General features: G+C 42.6%; 1 protein-coding gene across 6 annotated transcripts in view; it reads left to right on the plus strand.

Annotated features, from left to right (window-relative positions):
* UMAD1 (UBAP1-MVB12-associated (UMA) domain containing 1) overlaps nucleotides 1-21,768 on the plus strand; it is a 261,328-nt gene that overhangs the window by 199,052 nt on the left and 40,508 nt on the right. For all 6 annotated transcript variants that reach the window (XM_063123313.1, XM_063123337.1, XM_063123305.1 and 3 more), the window contains exon 3: nucleotides 10,556-10,632. In XM_063123313.1, the coding sequence (XP_062979383.1) occupies nucleotides 10,556-10,632 (77 nt within the window). The remainder of the gene's footprint in view (nucleotides 1-10,555; nucleotides 10,633-21,768) is intronic.

The raw sequence follows: 21,768 nt of genomic DNA on the forward strand, positions 1-21,768 counted from the left end.
GGCATTGCTGACTAAAAATGTCCTAAATCACATTGGAACATGGGCAAGTGAGTGCACCCTTGATGTTGTGGGTGACATTATTAAGTCCTGTGATCATGTTTCCAGAGTAGATATAGGGATAGAGCTGGCATCTGGGTTTGCTGCAGGTTCTGGTCCCTGTGATAGAATGGGCCTGTTCACGTGATCAAACAAGCAACAGTGGCTTAAATAAGTTATTATGCCTTGTTTAAATGCCTTGTGATTGCCAGGTGCCTTGATTTGTTGTGTCGTCCATACCTAGGAAGCGGCTCTCAAAAACCCATGGGCTGTTTTAGGGTTGTAGAGAGCTGTTTCCACCTCAAACAAGCCTTGCTGCCTGGGTTCAGATGGCACAAGCTGTGCCCAGGTGGGTAGTTAGGGAAATGGTGCCTGGCAGACACCATAGATTAAAACAAGCTCGTTTTGATTGTGTAAACTGGGTCACTATATCAACAAAATGCAGACAAAAGTGTTTAAATCTTATTAGCAATATGGAGGAGAATGTGTTGTCACGCTACTATTAAACTTATTGAGCTAATAACTGTTAAATCATCTTCCTAAAAAAACTATCGTAAAAGATAGGAAGTATAAGGACCATTGGAAAAGACATGAAGCAATGAGTTGAAGGATAAACAGGAAAATATTACCCTTGTTGTAGAAGAAACTGTATTTTTGTTGTATTTGTTGTGATTATTGCAACTAAGTTTATTTTAAATTTGATTTTATTACTGTTAGGAAGCAATCCTATGTTCCCTCTGAACTGGGAGGCAGGAAACTGCGCTCCTTGCCCCCTCTCCTTCATAGCCACCACGGAGAGAACCACGGCAGCTACCTCTCTGCACTCACAAAACAGAGCACAGAGATAGGGAAAAGGAGGCGTTCCTGGCTGTGGAGAGGGGAGGAGACTGGGAACATGGGGCTGTGAGCTATCAGCTATCCTCAGATGTCCATAACCTCCTTCCTTCCCACTCCCGGAAGCCTCCACTAGACAGGCAAAATTGCCTGTCTAGCTAAAATGCAAAGCAGGAGGGGTGCCCCTTGCTCTGTGTTGGATAGTCGTAAGCCTTTGAGTAGCCAGGGCGTATCAAATAGGAGCATCATTTTGTTGATGGATAGAAAGGGTATACATCAAATAAATAAATAAGAAACTGAGCAATAGAAGAAATTGTCATATAGGGATGAGTAGTATTAACAAGTGAAAGATGAAACCTCTTAAGGCTTTATTTCTTAGCCTCTAGGTAGGCAAGGCCTTGCTGTGGTTTTACCAATCCTTGAAACGAAGGTATTGGAATTGCATGTCAAAAGAAGTATATGTGCACATCTTTCTATTTAAATATTTGTATTTTACCTAATTCCTCTTTTCCAGATGATTTGCAATAAGCCTTTGTTTAGCCCTGACAAGTATTCTGGAAAGAGCTAGGCAAAGCTGTTGAACCTCTTTCAGCCTAAGGGTCAAATGCCATTTCATATAAGCTCTTGGGGACCACATTTCAGTGGAGGGTGGGCAAACAGTTCATCATTGATTGATTGAATACATTTATATACCATCTTTCTTTCATCCAAGGAACCCAAGGTGGCATACATAGTCCTCCTCTCCATATTATCCTCACAACAACAACTCTGTGCCGTAGGTTGGGTTGAGAGTCTGTGACTGGCCCATAGTCACCCAGTGAGCTTCCATGGCCGAATGGATACTAGAACCTGGATCTCCTGACTCCCAGTCCAACACTCTAACCGCTACTTCACACTACAAATACTGAAGCAGTTTGTGATGTTTCATGTGTTTATGAAGTAAAAAATAATAATCCACTGGGTAAAAGCAAGCTCTTCTGCTTTATGCATTCCAGCCATGTGTGTGTCTAAATTTGTATTTACTATTTCAAATGTAACATTGCAAAACTAAGGGCTGGTACAGATGTGGACCTTGTTTGCAGGAAGTATATGTATTGGAGTCTCGGAGTAAGCTTTAGGCTTACATGTCTTCACTCATATGTAAAACCATGAATATAAACTGCAGCTTTGATGCATGCTCTCCCGCTGCATTAAGCAAGAGAGAATGTCTGCCACTGCATCACAATTCCCCAACCTCCTCCACTGCATCGCACCCCCACTTTTTCTTGCCTCCATGTCACACCCCTCTTCTCCTTCTCTTTACTGCATCACACCCTTCCGACCCACTTCCTGTGTTGCATTCCACCTTGCCCTTCCTTTTACTACATCACACCCTTTTCTGTTTCACGTCCCCACTTCCCCTTCCCACATTGTGCCCCACACCCCTTCCTGCATCAGGCTTCCTTCCCACATCATGTCCTACACCCTTTAATTTTACCACATTGCACCAGTCCACTCTCTTTCCCCTTACCTTTACTGGTGAGCTGTGTATCTGGAGGAAACAGCCAGTATGGCTCTTCAGAAATGCTGGGCTCTGAAGGGTCCTTCCTCAGAGCTAGGCATGAGAGGGGTATCTCAGGAAATTACCTTTATCCAAAGTTAATCCATGATTTATTCTTAGGTTAACTTGGGGAAGGTGTCCAGGTTCAGAAAGTGTCCAGGTTCAGACATCACACTAACCTATGCATGGGGCATTCATAGGTTGTTCATGCAAATTGAAAGGCACGTCCCCACAAATCATGGGTTAATTAACACATCAATTTGCTGCCAAATGCTGCTGTGTGAACTGCTCTATAGGGTCCTGAAATACAGGGCTAGTAATGGACATTTGGCTGATATAGCACATCTAGTTCTTTATCCCCAAGGGGGCTTTGGGTTTATTTCTTCAAACTGTATCCCTGACTTCTCATTGCCACATTACAAACCACTTTTGAAACTAAGGGGACGTTAAAAACCCATTTCTGACATGGCATATTTAAAATTGGTTTGTTAATGTCCCCAACCCCACTCTGGGGCATTGATACTCTCCACCCCATCCTCCACATTGCTTGGTATTTCTGGAATGTACAGAATTGAGAGTAAGATCTGTTACAGTGGCAGAAGATTCTCTCCTTCATAATGTAAAGTTACATGACCTTGAAATGGAATATGAGCGTTGCATACATTCCACTGCACCAGATTAAGAACGCTCAAATGTATTGCTGAATAAGTGATTTACTAGTGAATAGTGAGTCAGTTAGAACACTGATCTTATTTGTTATATTTAGGGTGGAGAGAGGTGGTAGTGGAGAAAACGTATTCCTAGTATAATAGTTATTGATATGATGAGCTGTTTTGCTCTTAATATAATAATCTTTAATACTATGAAAGATTTTATTTTTTATTTTTATTTGTATTTTTAACCTGTTGGTTGTTTTATTGTGGTTTTAATTTTTGTGAACCACCCAGAGAACTTTGGCTATTGGGCGGTATAAAAACGTAATAAATAAATAAATAATTTTTTCCTCTCCATCCTCAAGAGTAATGTAACATGTTCTGGATATTCTGATTCACTGCTATACTTGTATTGTCCTGACCTATGGTTCCTATGCTTTCCCAAATCTAGTTTGAACAAAGCCTGCAAATATTGCTTGAATCTTGTGATGTGTTGTAAGCATTGCCAGAATGCCACGGAAATGTCAGAAATTGGATCAATAATTTCCATATCTATCTACATGTATGCTTGCGAAACTTCAAGGCTTGTTTTGGTAGCCCAAGGAAAATAGAAACTCTCAGAATCAGTTGGAAGGGACCTCATGCCCATCTAGTCTAACCTTCTGCAAATACAGAAAATTACTACATGTCACATGGGTGACAACCAATTGCCAGTTTTATCCCTCAGAAACCTCTGAATTGTGGCAGTGGCAAAACAAGCAGCAATTTGCTGCTGAAGTTTGATGGTACACTGCAATAGTGAACTGAAAAGCCCAAGTTTATCTTTAAAAGGTTCACTTAAGAAGGTTCACTGCAGTGGCTGATTTGTGGGTGGTAAGGAACAGCCGTGGCCGCAGTTAAGATTGGAGGGCCCACGTTTTGCTCTCCACTGTAGTGCTGTTGCTGCTGCTGCTACTAATATAGCATCTTGGATAGCTGTTCATCCAGGCTTTGTTTTAAAATTGCTAACAAAGGAGCATTTAGCGCCTTCTGAGGCAGCCTGTTCATGAACAGCTCACATGATCAGGATTTTTTTCCCTAGCTTTAAGTCAAAATTTGTTTAAATATATATAAAATAAAACCCATTGGCTTGTTTCCTGTCCTTGGACACAAACAAATTTTGCTCCATCACCCACATTTCTCATCAATTCCTGTCTTTGAAATAATTTATCTTGTGTAGTTGGAGTTGTGGCATTTGTGGGCATGAGCACCCATACACATGTCCAGAATAGGCATTTCTGATCTTTCAAATGTTTACAGTGTACGTTTTGCATTTTACTGCTAATTCAGTAATGAGTTATAGTGGAGTTGTACTACTGTGATCATTGAAATTGCATCAGGGTAAATGCTTTAGGGCAGTTGAGATTTTTTGCCTGTTGCGTTATGGGGGGGGGGGGCAGGGGCGGTAGAGTGAGGAAATAGCCAAATCTTGACTTTGAGGTATGTGTCTAGTTTGTTGACTTAGGTGGGCGAATGAAAATGGAATTACATTGCCTGATTATGTACTGCATTTGGCAAATGAATGCAAACTATTGCTATCTGTATGGCTGTGGTTTTGCATGCATTGAGACAAGTTTAAGGCCAAAACTAAAGGTTGCAAACCAACAAAACGTGACATTTTCTAATATATGTATATATTTATGGCCTGTGTGTATGTGTATCTTTGAAAAACTGAAAGTAGTCTGTTTTGTGTTTACTGTGTAACCTATCAGCAAAGAACAATTTACAGTCACTGTCATTCTTCACAGCTGAATGGAGAAGAGGTGCCTGTTCAGTGAAATGGAGCAGCTGCACCCGGTTTAGCCTGTCCCATATTAACATTTTGCTTTTTAATCACGAACTTCACAATCCTCTGGTACAGTTTTTCATGACAGAAGTGGTCAGTAGTGAGGCAGCTGTAGTATAATTCAAAGTGTGCATGAAAGCTTCTGAAAAGTGAAGTAGACCTTAATGTTGCCCTGTTGAACTCTAAAACAAATGCAAATACAGCATGAAATTCTGGGGAAGGGGATGTAGTTTATTTTCTAAAGAATGCTAGCAAGTATTTTCTGCTGCATATTTTAATACTTTTTAAAAACTTAACTAGAACTTGAAAGAAAAGATACTTAGATTAAAACATATATGATTTTATTATTTAAATTGTTTATTTTTATTGTTTGTTTACCAGTCATACTGCTTGCTGATGCCCAGAATAGAATTGTGATGGCCAATACCCATATGAATTAAGCTATTAATATTCCTATTTTACAGGTGGTCTGAAGCAGTGAAATAGTACATCTCCAATAATGTTTTAGCAAATCCACAAGTCTGAATGTGAATCCAAGCAATCTCAATGGTTTCTTTTGCAGGTTCTCAATCATTCTTACGCAGAGGCCTTGAGTAACTGGCTGTCTACATTCTTCTAGGAGTTTCAGCCACTAGCTTTAAGGCTCTTTCTCTTTGTATGTCTTACTAGTGCCATACTTTGTACATCTCACCTCTACCATGCTCTCCTTGCTTTTTAGTCTGGCTCTTTCAAAGACAACAGTAATTACCCACCATTCTGTTTCACACAATGGGGAGTATGCAGCATTAAAGATCTATTGTAACTACATATACATGAACCCTTCTGATCTTAAAAGGCCAAGGGAAAGTCCTAACATAGTATGATCTTCCCTTTAATACCATGAGAGAGCACCACCCTGCAGGTGTTTCCCCTGCAGGAAAGAGCTTGCAGCTGGCTTGTCTTAGCTCAGTATGTGAGTTCCAGCATACGAAAGGGAGCTATGATTGTCAGTGTCCCCGCAAGAGCTACTCTCTTTCTCTCAAGCCCCTGGGTCAATACAGCTATACACAAATATGTCTGGATCACCTACACCAGTGGTTCCCAACCTTTTTGGCACCAGGGACCGGTTTCGTGGAAGACAATTTTTCCACGGACCGGGTTGAGAGGTTAGGGAGGCGCCAAAGGGTGGGCTGCTCCTTTCCTTGCTAGCCGCAGCCACCCTCCCTCCTCCTCCCACCAAGCATCAGCCCAAGCTGCAATCTGATCCGCGTTCGGAGTGCCGACGGCACTGTGTGCCTCCAGCCCATCCATGTGCAAGGCCCGCTCCTGCCTGCAAGCGGCGGCCAGGGTCGCGCCCAACTGGTCCCCGAGAGGGAGGAGTGGAGCTGCGGCGGCGGCCTCCCCACCACCGCACCCAGAAGCCGCTCTCCCACAACGGCTCTGAGAGATACTGGAGGGGGGGGCGGGCATGGCTTTGCTTTAGCTGGGGGGGCGCCCAGCTGAAGCGAAGCCAGGACACAGGCGCAGGCAGGCAGCTTTGGAACGACGCGCCTGGAAGTCGTTCTCCTAGAGCGGCTTCCGGCCAGGCGCACTGTTCCGAAGCCGCCCACCCCCATCCCAGCATCCTAACTTTGCTTTGGCTGGGCAGGCGAGATAGCGCCCCGCGCCCAGGTACGCTGGGGTGGGGGTGAAAGCAGCTCACCTGTGTGGCCCAGTTCCTAACAGGCCACGGACCGGGGGTTGGGGACCCCTGACGTACACTTTCTAGAACTCAGTAATGAAATTAAGGAAACAGCACTGTTGATTCTTAAATTGAAAGACAAGTCTCTGAGGAGGAGGGGGAGGAGGTCCGGAATCTTTCTAAGTTTACTGTTCCTTAGGCTAAGAATAAGAACCTTTATTTTTACAAGACATACTATCCTTCAGAATTGTTCTTTGTAAATTAACACTTATGTAAGAAATAGTCTGTCTTGACTTAGGAGTTTGAAAAGCAACTTTATTGAATTGAATGTTATCTCTTAAACCCAGTGCTGAACTCTACATTCTTAACGGATGCACAACTGTTAGGCTGCCATCATACTCTAGTCCAAGATTGGGCAACTTAGTGCCCTCCAAATGTTTTGGACTACAACTTCCACCAATCTCAGCTAGCATGGCTAGTGATCAGGGGCTATGGGAGTTGTAGCCCGAAACATTTGAAGGCACCAGGTGGGCTCCTCTTAGGTCTTCTTACGCAACCATGTGTTTCACATTTCATTTTAGTCTTTGGTGCCAGGTCTAAACTGAATTTTAAAAACAAATTTAGATTTGATGTCACTACTATAATCAATAATTCTAAAGAGAATTTTATCCTGGTTGTGCTTTTTATACTGTATTTTGTATTTGTGCTTTTAACCTGTTGGTTGTTTTATTATGGTTTTAATTTTTGTGAACCGCCCAGAGAGCTTCGGCTATTGGGCAGTATAAAAATGTAATAAATAAATAAATAGATTTAAATTGTTTTGTAAACTTGAACCTTCATTTCAGTGTGTTTTTAACCATATTGCTGTCTCAGTGGATAGGACTTTTGAGGACTCTAATGGAACTGAAGATCAGTTTGATTTTATTTCAATATGTTTTTCTTGATCTGTTTGAGGATGTTGGTCTATTAAAAAAAATCCACTTCTGCTATTTAACAGAACACTTTGGACTGTTGTGCCTGTGTCCCTTCCTCTACAAAATTCAAATGAAAACATGCCCTAGTTAATTCAGGAAGGTTCCAGACTTTGGGTTTCAGTTTGGGGGAGATTATTGGCTACATTGATAGACTTGGGTATTCCTTTGAGAGTTCTGATGCCAAAGTAATATTTTGTGTGGATTGCGCAAAGTAAATGGCTAACATTTGAGATAGATAGATAGATAGTATTTAAAAAACCCACAAATGTAGTATATCACTGTTTTTCTTTATAAAGCCTGCCTATGGTCCATATTAAACCCAAAATATGCTCCCAAGCATATGTTGCAGCTATAAAAGTAGAGCAACATGACAGCTTGGGGTGGGGGAAGTGAAAATAGACCTGAACATATTAATACTAGTATTCTGAATCTGCTAAGCTTCCTGCAAATCTTCAATTTTAATATATTGTCAACTCTGTCATTTAAACATAACAATACATCTGTAAGACTGGAGAAGACTTCTGGAAATCACTTAGTTAAAAATATCCTAGTTGGTTGCTTGCTTGGGGTAGAAGGCAGAGGATAATGATAGCTTTCCCCTTCCAAGCAGTATAATAGAAGTGTGTGGCTCTTCCTACTTAAAAAATGTCATTTTGGGGGCGTTTGGAGGGGCAGTCATAAGGCAATCTGCTTCCCTCTAGTGGGCTGATAGTCAATGCTCCTACTTTCTTTTAATTGGTTTGCTCTGTTTCCACTTAAAGGAGTGGCCAATAGAATAGTTTGTATTTTCTGTACTTGTCAGAAAAACAAATGATTTTGATGCCCTCCATGAGGCTCACTGTGACAGAGTTTTTAAGAATGCTTTGTTTAATACAGTCCCCTACAGATGTTCGTCTGGCTTGCTTTTATCATGCCCAAAAGCAAATTTTGTCAAAATCAAAGACATAATGTGTACCGGCTTTCTGTTCCAGTTGAAGCTGCAAGGACAGTGTCATCTTAACCATATTGTGTGTACTTAAGTATGTGCACTCCTTATAAAACCATCATAATAATGAGCTTTAGCTGCATGATTTCAATGTCAGAGAGGTCCGCCTGGCGCCTACACTGTACTCCTTTTGTCGCCAGCTGAAGACCTTTTTATTCTCTCAGTATTTTAACACTTAATTTTAACTTAAATTTAAATTTACTTTTTTAACTCTGTATTTTAATTTTATATCAATTTTGCTGCGTGTTTTTTATCCTGGTTGTGCTTTTTATACTGTATTTTGTATTTGTGCTTTTAACCTGTTGGTTGTTTTATTATGGTTTTAATTTTTGTGAACCGCCCAGAGAGCTTCGGCTATTGGGCGGTATAAAAATGTAATAAATAAATAAATAAATAAAATGTCCATGACCCAATAGAAATGGCTTCTCCATTAGCATGAGCAAGCATTCAACCGTCCATGTTTTCAGATTGTATGAGAAGGCTGAAATATCACTCGGCATTCAAAAACAGTTGTTGATCATCATGTGATAGCTCTTTCTTTGTGTGCGTCCTAATTTGAGACTTAATTTTGAAGGGTGACATTTATTTTGACAGTACAGGAAGATATCAAACTAAATATTAGAAAAGAGATTTCACAGTAGAAAGGAAATATAGTCTTGTTCACATGAATCTATATTGCATTTTCGGAGAGGGTTGCCAATGCCTCAACCCTTGCATCCTGAACTGATAGTTCTACTCAGAAATACAGTTCAACATAATAAATCATAACATTTTTGATAGCTTGACCTATGCTGTCATGAATTTCTCATTACTTAAGAAGTGCTTTCATTATAATGAAAAGCATCATTTGTGTTAAATTTTGCAAATATAAGATCTTCTTGGTGAAATATTGTGTGACACAACCATATCCTTTAAAAAGAAATACCTGTGCTTTTATAAACAAGTATGGCTTTTATAATGGAGTTTGATTTTTAGCAGAGGGAAACACTTTGTACTGTGGAAACTCTTTATCCACATTATGGATAATACTGGAATGGATAAAAAAATATATAACTCCTTTTGTTAAGAAGATAAGAAAAAACATGCTGTCTCAGTCCAAAGGCCTATCTAATCTAGCATTCTGCTGCCATAGTGGCCAGACAGATACGATACCTTTGGGAGCCCCACAAGTGGGATATGACCATAATAGTACCTTCTTGCTTGTGTTCCTCAGCAACTGGTATTTAGAGGCATACCGCTTCTGATACATAAAATAATACATAGCCATCAGGACTAGTCTTTTCCTCTGTGCATTTGTCTAATCCCCTTTCCAAGCCATCCAAGTTGGTGGCCATCACTATATCTTGTGATAGCAAATTCCATACTTTAATTATGTACTGCGTGAAGAAACACTTTTACCTGTTTTGAATCTCATACCATTTAGCTTTCATTGGATGACCCTGGCTTCTAGTGTTATACCATGTGTACTTAAATCTGTACATCTCTGTTGTGCCCCCTTTACTCACTTTTTTTCTAAGCTAAAGAGCACTGAAAGTTGTAACCTTTCCTCTTAAAGAGTTGCTCCAGCTCTTTAATCGTTTTGTTTGCACTTTCTGCACCTTTTCCTTCTCTAATATATATATATATATATATTTGAGTTGCAGTGACCAGAACTATATACAATATTCAAAGTGTGGTTGCACCATAGATTTATATAAAAGCATTATGATATTGACAGTTTTATTTTTGTTTCCTTTCCTAAAGGTTTCAAATTTACTTTTTTCACAGCACTGAGTAGACATTTTCATCTAACTGTCCACCACAACACCGCTATCTTTTTTCTGGTCAGTTATTGCCAGTTCAGATGCTATCAGTTTATATGTGAAGCTGTGCATCACTTTATTGAGCTGTGTCTTGAAAACATACCAGTGCGTATGAATATCAGTGTTACATTCCTTGATTGTGGGGTGGGGGGAAGGTGGGGGGGAGTTTACAAACTTGTGCATTGTAAGGGAAATTGCAATCATGAATGAGGCTACTAACATATATTTTTGTATTGTATCTTCTAGATAAAATAATCAATGAGGAAATAAACTCTACAGATAAAATTTCAGTGGTTGGACCTGAGTGTGTTCAGGCTTCACAGGTGAGAAAGTCCTCTTTTAAATCTGTTTTGAAAAAATAGTACAGTTGTTAGCTGAGGTTTTTAGATAACATCTCAAACTTAATTCTTCTCTAAATTGTCATAAGCCATCCTGAAGGAAAGGCTTTTAGAATGAGCAATGAGAGAAATCTGGCACAAGTTGCAACTCAGGCTACACTGTGACAGCCCAGCCCTCCTGGGCGGTAGTGCAGTTAGCAGGAAGTACTTCATTATGAAAGGGTGGAGGACATGGAGGCACATAATTTGCTTTAGCCAAGCCTATATTGTTGCACGACACCTTTGCTTCATGTTAAGTGGATATACTGTTAACTATTCTCAACTGTAGCTTGCCAGCACTTCTTTACAGTGGTCTAAAAATGCATCACCATTACTACTGAAGATAAGGATAAATTGGAATCACAGCCTTGTCAGGCCAAAACAAAAATGCCTTCTGGGAGATGTCAAATGTATAAAGCCATTCTAAGCTTTGAAAATTAATCTGCAGTGAAATAAGTGCTAAAACTGTTCTGTGTGAGCCATTAAACAATTGCTAGATTAAAGAAGGTGATTGCATGCTTTAAATGCCTTAAAACAAACCTTTATATGAGGGGGTGGGGAAAGACTTATAATATGTTAATATTTGAGTGGTATTGTGATTGGTATGATTTTCTGATGTCAAGATAGTTCCATTGGCCAGAGTCATAAGTCATTTCGCTGGATATTAGATCATGCCTGTAGACGAAGGCTGGAGTCAATCCAACCTTCCTGCAAGGTAGGCCCCAGACCAAACGTCCTGTTGTCCCCGGCCACCCCTCGCCCTCTTCCCAATCGGGACGAGCCAGAGATTCCTGGAATAAAACACACACACTCAGCTTAAGGGCCAAAACAAGTTGAATACCATTCAGCTAAAACTAACACGTAAGGTTTTGTCCAGAGGTAGCAGCAAATGGGGAAGAAAGGGAGAAGAGGACGGGAAGGGAGGGGAGTTAAAGGAGGGATTACAAAAGGGTCATAGAATCATAGAATAGCAGAGTTGGAAGGGGCCTACAAGGCCATCGAGTCCAACCCCTGCTCAATGCAGGAATCCACCCTAAAGCATACCTGACAGATGGTTGTCCAGCTGCCTCTTGAATGCCTCTAGTGTGGGAGAGCCCACAACCTCCCTACGTAACTGATTCCATTGTCGTACTGCTCTAACAGTCAGGAACTTTTTCCTGATGTCCAGCTGGAACTTGGCTTCCTTTCACTTGAGCCCGTTATTCCGTGTCCTGCACTCTGGGAGGATCGAGAAGAGATCCTGGCCCTCCTCTGTGTGACAACCTTTTAAATATTTGAAGAGTGCTATCATGTCTCCCCTCAATCTTCTCTTCTCCTGGCTAAACATGCCCAGTTCTTTCAGTCTCTCTTCATAGGGCTTTGTTTCCAGACCCCTGATCATTCTGGTTGCCCTCCTCTGAACATGCTCCAGCTTGTCTGCGTCCTTCTTGAATTGTGGAGCCCAGATTTCAAGAAGGACACAGACAAGCTGGATAATGTACCAGAAGCCCCGGCTCCATCTAAAACCTTCAAACACACAACTCACCCCCAGCCATAAAAGCGGCTAGCCTTGTCTCAGGAAATCCAGACATTTAAAATAAACAAAAGTGTTGCCTCAGTGTTGCCTCAGTGTTGTTCTTTCTTTATTTTTGAGATTGGCTGCCCTAAGATAGAACTCAGGGTTATGAAATCTGGTGCCCTTCAGATGTTTTGGACTACAACACCCTTCCATCCGAGCCAGTATGGCTGGTACGGATTCTGGGAGTTTTAGCTCAAAATATGTGGAGGGTACCAGGTTACTTAACCCCGGTATAACTAAATGTGTGTAACATGGCGCTGAAGAAGTGTTCCAGTAATATGGCGTAGTATGTTAAACAGTATACTCCAAAGGTTTTTACAAAAGGCCAATCGCTCACATAAAGTTTGACAAGCAATGAAGTGTCATAGTTAGACATAGTTCTCTCTGTAAGCAGGAATTTGAGAACACTGATGTAGCTAGGGACAAAGTGATAAAGAAATGTATGACATCATGTTTCTAAGAAAAGAGTGGCATTGAAAATAGTAACCGAAAGATTATGGTATTAATTTAGTAAGTACTACTAGCTAGTAAGTACCTGTGAAGTTTTAAAATTAAAAGGGAACCATAAAAGCTGATGATTTTTGATAGGCATGGAAGATGCCTGAGAAAATGCCAAAGCTTCTGCAATGTTATATATTTGATCAAATTAAAACAAACCAGGAAAATTGCAAAGGACAAATAGTTCATTGCTGATTGGAAAAATTCAGAGGCCATTGGCATTAGAAGCAAGGGAGAATGACTCTCCATATAGAAGAGTATTGCCAGGAGAAATAAAGAAAGCAAAATCCTCAAATGCATTTCAGGTAATTAGGGATAGCAGGAATTATGCTTGTGCATGTAGCTGCAGCAAGACCTTAACTGAGCTCAAAAACTGCTGCTTGCCCATACTTCTGCTGTTGTCCATATTTCTACTACTGGTGGTTCTTCTTCGTGGTCTCTATGCATCACACATATGGGCTTTGCGCCTGCGCAGAGACCAGACCGGAACCTTCTATAGCTGAGTGGAACGTTTTTGGCGGGAACCCCTCCCCCACGCTACTGCGCATGTCCATGGGGTTCCCGCCCTTCCCTCAGTTCTTCGTCGTCCGCCATCGTGCCTAGACCAAAAGACTGAACCTCTAGCGTTTCTCTGCTTAAATCTGTTTAAAAATATTTTCTACTTACCTTTTTCTTCAGCTTTCTTCAGCTTTCTTCTTTTTCGCCCTTTTTCTCTTTTCATCTATAAAAAAAAAAAAAAAAAAAAAAATTATTATTATATTCTTGTAGATAGTTTATCTTAGCGACTACGGTCGCGACTGCCGCATGGCAGTAAAGGCCCCGTTCCGCAAGTGTGTCAAGTGCGGAGCCAAACTACCTCCTACAGACGGACACTCCTTCTGTGTCCTTTGTTTGGGCGAAGGCCATATTGTACAGGCGTGCCACCATTGCATGTCCTTTACGAAGCAGACCAGAAAGAACAGGGCAGACCGCCTTCGCTCGATACTTTGGGAGAAAGCCCTCAGAGCTACAGAAGCTCCAATGGATAAAACGGCAACTGATAAGTCCGTTTCTGACCGAAGCACAGGGACGAATGTGCAAGCCAGAGCAATTGATAGGGCACAGATACCCCTGACGCCTGGCCGGTCTTTGGCAAGTTCTGCAGCCAAAAAGATTGCTAAAAAGGCCAGAACGCCAAAATCTTCCATTGAAATGGAAAAGAAAAAGAAAAAGAAGAAGAAATCTGCGGAGAAAACCTCTCATGACTCTCCCAGACTATCTGAGCCCCCTCGAGGGCAAACAACTCCTCCTACCGCTGTTACGGTATCGAGGCATGTCTCGACCCCGAGACCTCAGTCGATACCGAGGAAGACGGTACCGACACACCCTCCTAGTCTATCAGAGGGTGAGTTACGAGACTCCGCATCAGCAGCTTCGGCTCGGGAGCCTACAAGACCGCAAACATCCCAGAATGTAATCCCTCTGCAGGTGTCGCCTAGACGAACACCGAGGCGTGATTGGGACAGAGTCTCCCGATATTCTGAGCCCCAAGACAGGCAGAGTTTCTATGATTGGGATCGATACCGGACCCAAAGATACTATGATACAGATCAAGCCTATCATTATCCACAGGAGGAATGTTTTCCTCAACCTCCTCCTACCACTAGGGTCTGCCAATTGCCGCTACGGCCTCCATCAGCATATCAATCTCCATCTCGACGTCGAAGCCACCCTTCGACACCAGCTGCTGCAGCTGCCACGGTACCGACGGAGCGGGATCCTATGCAACTGGTTACCGTATCATCCCCAGAGGGTGACTACCCATCTGATTCGGACTCAATACACACTGTAGCAGCATCGGTACCGTCACCTAATGATGACGTACATGGAGAGGACCCCTCATCACCTTCGGATGATATGGTGAGGTTTTCGGACCATATGTTAAGGATGGCCCGTGCACTCGGCTTAGACCTGGAACAAGCGGTTGAACCGGAGGTCGATCCCATCTACGATGTCTTTCAAACAAAGACTAGTCTGTCAATTGCGATCCCTTTTCCACCGGCACTCAAACAGACAGCACAACTCGCATGGGAGACACCATTGGTAACACAACCAGCTTCAAAGAGATTAGAATCTCTTTATAGGATTCAAGAACGGGATGCTGGATTTTTAATTAAGCACCCAAAACCGAATTCCATCGTGGTTGAATCAGCCCAGGGTCATTCTCAAAGAGCTCATGCTGCTCCCGTTGACAAGGAGGGTAGGAAGTTGGATTTGGCAGGCAGAAAGATCTACGCGGCATCCTCCCTCGGTATCAAAGCTTCAACGTACGAAGCAACAATGGCACGGTACCAGCTCTTCCTCTGGGAGAAAGTGGGGTCACTATGTGACTACCTCCCAGAGGATAAAAGAGACTTAGCGAGGGTCTTCCAAACGGAGGCTTCGGCGATTGCGAGGCAACAATTGTCAACTGCGAGGCATCAAGTCGATTGCCATTCAAAGAATATGATGGGGGCCATTTCTTTGAGGAGGCATGCCTGGCTACGATCAGCCAACCTCCCTACCGAGACAAAAGCCAGAATCGAAAGCATGCCCTTCGATGGCGAAGGGTTGTTTAATTCAAAAACTGACGAGACCTTGGATTCCATCTATAAGGCTCGTACGACTGCTAAAAAGATGGGTTTTTCTGCCCCTCCTGTACAATACAAACCTAGAAGATGGACAAGGCCTCCCCCACAACAACAATACCAGCAGCGGCCTCAATACCAGCAACCAAGGCAGCAGCAGCAACAACTTCAAAGGAAACGGCCTTATCAGAGTCGTTTCCAACAGGAAAAATGTCAGCCCGACTTCTCTAAGAAGCAGCGGGTTTGACTCTTCGGCCCCAGATCCACTCCCTTTTGCGAACCGCCTAGCACCCCATTACCATCAATGGGAGTCAATAACATCAGACTCCTGGGTGCTCACTATCATCAACTCGGGCTATGCCATCGAGCTCAATGCCCTTCCTCCTTTTTCCGGCGTGAAAGTAACGACTCCATCCCCTCCTCTGCTACTCGAGGTACAGACCTTGCTATCGAAAGGAGCCATCTCTCCCGTACCTACAGAGGAAATCAACCAAGGTTTTTTCTCCCGTTACTTCACGGTCCCGAAGAAAGATGGAGGTCTTCGACCGATCATGGACTTAAGACAACTGAACAAGTTCATCACCCCGAAGAAGTTCCGTATGACAACGGTTACTTCAATTTTGCAGCTTCTACAAAAAGGAGTTTGGTTCGCAGTGGTGGATCTGAAGGATGCGTACTTCCATATCTCCATCAGGAAGTCGCATCAAGCTTACCTGCGGTTTTCGATCGGTGCATCCCAGTACCAGTTCACCGTTCTTCCGTTCGGGTTGGCCACGGCACCGAGAGTCTTCACGAAGGTCATGGCGGTGGTATGCGCCCACCTAAGGCAGAAAGGCATTTATGTTTATCCGTACCTGGACGATTGGCTTCTCGTAGCGGACAGCAGCGAGGCGCTCCAGTCGGATATACTAACCACCCTCAACCTGTTGGACTCGTTGGGGCTGTGGGTCAACCACGAAAAGTCCATTTTGACTCCACAGCAGAGATTGGACTTCATAGGGGTAACCCTATCCTCTCGAGACGGGAGAGCATACTTGCCTTCAACCAGGGCAAACACCTTGCAGCAGTTAGCCATCGACATCGAGAGCCGGCGGAAAGTATCGGCTTGGACAGTCCAGAGACTATTAGGCCTGATGGCAGCCACTACGGCAGTCATCAGGTTTGCAAGACTCAGAATGAGGGTATTGCAGGCCTGGTTTTTAAGAACTTTCGATCTCAGGCTCAATGCTCGACGAACTTACCTTTCGTTACCGAAGCAAGTCAGGGCATCGCTGAAATGGTGGTTCTCGATGTCGACTCTTCTCGAAGGCGTTCCATTCCAACAACAGGCGCCTTCGGTAACGATCACGACGGATGCATCCTTAGAAGGATGGGGAGCCCATTGCAGCTCCTTAACCTCTCAGGGTCGTTGGTCTCGATCACAGAGGGAGCATCACATCAACCATCTCGAACTCCTGGCAGTAGAAAATGCAGTAAAAGCATTTGCACAGATGATCGAGGGCAAGAATGTCTTGATCGCGACAGACAATACTACTGTAGTGGCATACATCAACAGGCAGGGTGGAACAAGATCACACCCTCTGAACCGTTCTGCACTCAGGATATGGAACTGGTGCATAAAGAGAAGGACTTACCTGACTGCGATCCATGTAGCCGGCAAGGAAAACGTCATTGCGGACTCTCTCAGCAGATCCTTCCATGTCGACCACGAGTGGGAGCTCGACGTCGAAGTGCGGGAAAGCCTTTTTCGGTACTGGGGCCGCCCTGTTGTCGATGTCTTCGCTACCGAGGACAACGCAGTCTGCGCCAAGTTTTGCAGCAGGGCAGGAAAAGGAAAGCGCTCTCTAGGAGACGCTTTCACCAGGACTTGGAGAGGAAATCTCCTGTACATGTTTCCTCCCTTCCCACTTTTGACAAGAGTGATAGCCAAGATCCAGATGGACAACTCCGATTGCATCCTGATCACGCCGTGGTGGCCTCGACAGACGTGGTTCTCCCACGCTCTTCGGTTATCGAGAGGGGATTACATCAGGCTTCCGTCGATACCGAAGCTCCTGTCTCGACATCAGGGCAGGGTTCGACACTCAGATCTGTCGACCCTCAAGATGACTGCATGGAGGATAGCAACCACTCCTCCTCTGGAACCAGAGTTTTGACTGTGGACCACATTATATTGGCAGCACTAAAGCCTTCCACAAGAAAATCTTATGCAGCAAAGTGGCAGAGATTTCAGAATTTTGCATCGGAAAAGGACAAAATACCAGAATCTTGCCACTTATCCTTCATCCTCAATTATTTATTGACACTTTTCCAGCAGGGACTTAAGCTCGCATCCATCAGGGTTCACCTTGCTGCGATTACATCTTTTCATCGGGGTGTGGATGGTTTTACACCTTTTACCCATCCAACAACCAAGAAATTTGTGAAAGGTCTGAAGAACACGATACCGACTGTGAAGACTATCGTGCCGCCTTGGAGCCTGTCAGTTGTGCTGCAAGCATTGACACGCAAGCCCTTCGAGCCCATGGCTTCGACAGACCTTAGGCTGCTTACTTTAAAGACTGTCTTTTTAGTAGCCATCACATCGGCAAGACGTGCAAGTGAGCTTAAAGCTCTTAGGATAGATGTCCCGTATACTATTTTTCATAAGGACAAGGTTGTGCTACGCACGGACCCAGCCTTCCTACCTAAGGTAGTGTCAACTTTTCATCTGTCCCAGCACATTACTTTGCCTGCTTTCTTTCCTAATCCATCTACACCTCTTGAGTCTTCCTTGCATACTCTCGATGTAAGAAGGGCTCTTGCTTTTTACAAGGACAGAACGGACAATTTTAGAAAGACAAAACAGTTGTTTATTTGTTATGGGGAGCCTTCTAAGGGACTCCCTGTCTCCTGCCAACGACTGTCACGTTGGATAGTGGAGGCAATTGAATTGGCCTACTCTATTTCTAAAATAGAGTTAGTGAAACCTGTGACAGCTCATTCCACCAGAGCTGTTTCAACTTCGGTGGCCTTCACCAGAGGTGTTCCACTGACTGAAGTCTGTAGAGCTGCAACGTGGTCCACTCCATCCACGTTTGTCAAGCACTACAGTTTGGACACCCGTGCGAGGCAGGACTGCTCGTTTGGGAGGACAGTGCTCTCCGAGATCTTCAGATGATGCACCAACCCACCTCCAAAGGTATGTCAGCTTGCTACTCGCCCATATGTGTGATGCATAGAGACCACGAAGAAGAAATGCAGGTTGCTTACCTGTAACTGTAGTTCTTCGAGTGGTCATCTATGCATTCACACAACCCACCCACCATCCCCACTTGGTGGTGTGAAACTTACAAATGACACAGTTATGTGTGGAATGTACTTTATTAAAATTACACTCAGGTTTATGGGGGCACAATGTCGGACTCCTGTAAACTGAGGGAAGGGCGGGAACCCCATGGACATGCGCAGTAGCGTGGGGGAGGGGTTCCCGCCAAAAACGTTCCACTCAGCTATAGAAGGTTCCGGTCTGGTCTCTGCGCAGGCGCAAAGCCCATATGTGTGAATGCATAGATGACCACTCGAAGAACTACAGTTACAGGTAAGCAACCTGCATTTTTTTTTACCACTGTACCTCTTTAAACAGCAAGGGGAGAGATAGCTGCCACCACTGTATTGCCTGTCACCAATTAATTTTTTATCTGATGTGCTTATGCCAAAATTTCAGGTGATAGGCAGCAGTGAATGACAGAGGACTAGTAGATCACTGAAGTCCCCATCTCTGAGAAGATTCCTCAATAAATATGCTAGATAGATTTTTGAATTTTTCTTCAAGGGATCCCAAGGAGGAAAGCCTACATTTATGGCCTTAGACTATATGTACAGTCCTATTCCATTATCACACTGTATACACAAAGAAAATGCTTGTGGTGACATCATTCTGGATCCTGAGACTGTTCATTCTTTGTTTTAGTTGCTTTAAAAATGTTTCAAGCCTTATGGTAGAGGCAGAATAGTAAGATTCAGTGGTCTATTAATTGGGACAAAAGTCATTGATACTCCCAAAATTTGCAGACAATTTACAAGGCGAAAAATGCAAAATGGTGCCATCAATCATTTTAAAACATTCTACTTCATAGAGGTCATAGGAAGGTGTGTGGCATTTAAATAAGGGTATTTGGAGTCTTATAATCCATTTTTTGTCAGCTTAGAACATTAAGATTTCTAAAATAAAGATCTCTTTATTTGTTTTTTTCATGGGTTACTGTACATACACAAGCTTCAAAATAGACCTGTATAATTTATAAATGTTACATAATTCAGCTTTGCCCACACAGTATATACACATTTTACTCGGCCAATATTTTTTCTGAATATGTAACCAGGAAAATCAGTCCATAACAGTTGTGGCCATTAAAGGCATGGTAATGAAAGATGCAATGTGCACTTTATTTTTGATGCAGTCAACCATAAATAATAAAGTATCAACATGATACAGTGAATGGGCATAGAATAAAAGAAATAGATCACTTTTTCTAGAAAGTTTACAGACATTGATTGATGTTAAATCTTTATTTCCATGCCTGTGGATTACAAAGAACAAACTGTAAAGCTGATAAATGTCTGAGTTGTAAGCTATGCATTAAAATGGAAGCAAAAATGCATGTGTGGTTATGAATAAACAAGAAAGCATAACTACTACTGAGTCATATTTCATGTATTGCATGTCAAGAAGTTATTTGCAAAACATTGTACAAGGATATGCACCCGAACACTTCCAACTTTGTCCCTTAGCAAATATATCAGTGTTTGCTTAATGTGCAGAAAACTGCCCTACATAACGACACTATGTGAAATATATGAAGTATCCCTGGGAAATGTTTTCTTCGTGTGTTCCTTTCATTCACAAAGTGTCTGAGAATAGCTTTTGAATTCTGCCTTGGATTTCATCTCTGTTCCACTGCTTATAGGCAGGGCTGACATTTATGAGCCCTGAAGCCTTGGTCTCAGTAATTTTCCTGGGCTTAAAGTTATCCGTCGTGATAGTATTGCTCATATAAAAGGGGTGACAGTGGACAAGGTCTTCCAAGTTGTAATTTACAATAATGATGGAGCAAAGTGTAATGTGCAACCCAAAGTAGTTTGCTGAATCAGAACTAAGACCTGCTAGAGGAGAGTAGCAAGGAAGTTAAACAAGAAACCACACATTAACTGACAGAATCGTGTAGCTTATTAGAGATTGTTATGGCCTTTGTCTTTCAGATCCGTTCTCTGAGTTTAACAAAAATGGGATTTTAAAGAATTAAGCCATGTTGCAAAGAAGATTCTTGAGACAAGAAAAGAACGTACTCATTCCTACCTGCACAGAGTAATATACGTAGTTTATTTCCTTAACGTTGATCTCTCTCTAAATTAATCTTCAGAGAAGAGAGTTGAGTGCTAGGAAATTTATATGATCTACTAATGCTGATATTTGCTCTTAAATCATAAAAATGTAGGCTTTAAATAATTTCTAATTTGGTTATTGTAAATTGACAAATCTACTATTCGGGTAGATAAAGCCATGGCTGCATAGAGTTAGAACTGGAAAATTCAGGTTCAAAGTTCCACTTAGCCATCAGGCTTGCTTCAGGCTTATAGCCTAACTTTGTTTAACATTGTTGTTATAAGGATAAACAAGAAAATATTTTTCAAAACTTTTATTTATTAATTTATTTCAATTAGGCCTTTCTTCAAAAAAAAAAAAAGGCACCCATGGCAGCTATCAATAAAATCCAGATTAAACATTTTAACTTTGCACACAGAAAAGTACTATAGATTTTGGCCTCTTTCCCCGCTCCACTGCTCCATTCCCTTAGCTCTTCTGACATTGCAATTGCGACCTTGGAAGAGCAGCCCCTGCACTGGTTTTTGTGGCAGCTGTGAGGGGTGGGGGAATGGGCTCATCTAGGATTCTCTCTCCTAAGCCCATGGAACTGTCTACAGCCTTCAGAGGAGGGTTCCTCTATATCCTATGGTCCCTGGGATGCTCCCCTAGGGTCCATAGGATTGCTCTGTAAGAAACATAGGAGAATGTAGGGGTGCTGGTGGTCTGGAAGCAACAAATTTTATAATGTGTAATACCTGTGAACATAAATAAAATATCTGACAGATGGCATGGTTATGAATGAGGATTTATAAAGCTTACCAAACGTCTGTGCTTGGGAGCCCCTGGGGATAGACCGATGCAAGAAACAAAGAAGGTAGTTGTAGAAATAACTCCTGTGGTTTGGTTTGTATTTTTCTACAGTCGCCTTGTAAAAGTAGCTCATGGTTGCTTATTTGACATCACGTTGTGTACTGATGGCCAGGTGCATTGTTCTTTAACAGATGTCAAATGTATTGGTGCTTCCTGCCAGTTATAAAAAGAATCCATTCAAATAGAGTTTCTGTAAAGCAGAT

Source organism: Elgaria multicarinata, chromosome 1 (assembly GCF_023053635.1).
Source record: "Elgaria multicarinata webbii isolate HBS135686 ecotype San Diego chromosome 1, rElgMul1.1.pri, whole genome shotgun sequence".
NCBI lineage: Eukaryota > Metazoa > Chordata > Lepidosauria > Squamata > Anguidae > Elgaria > Elgaria multicarinata.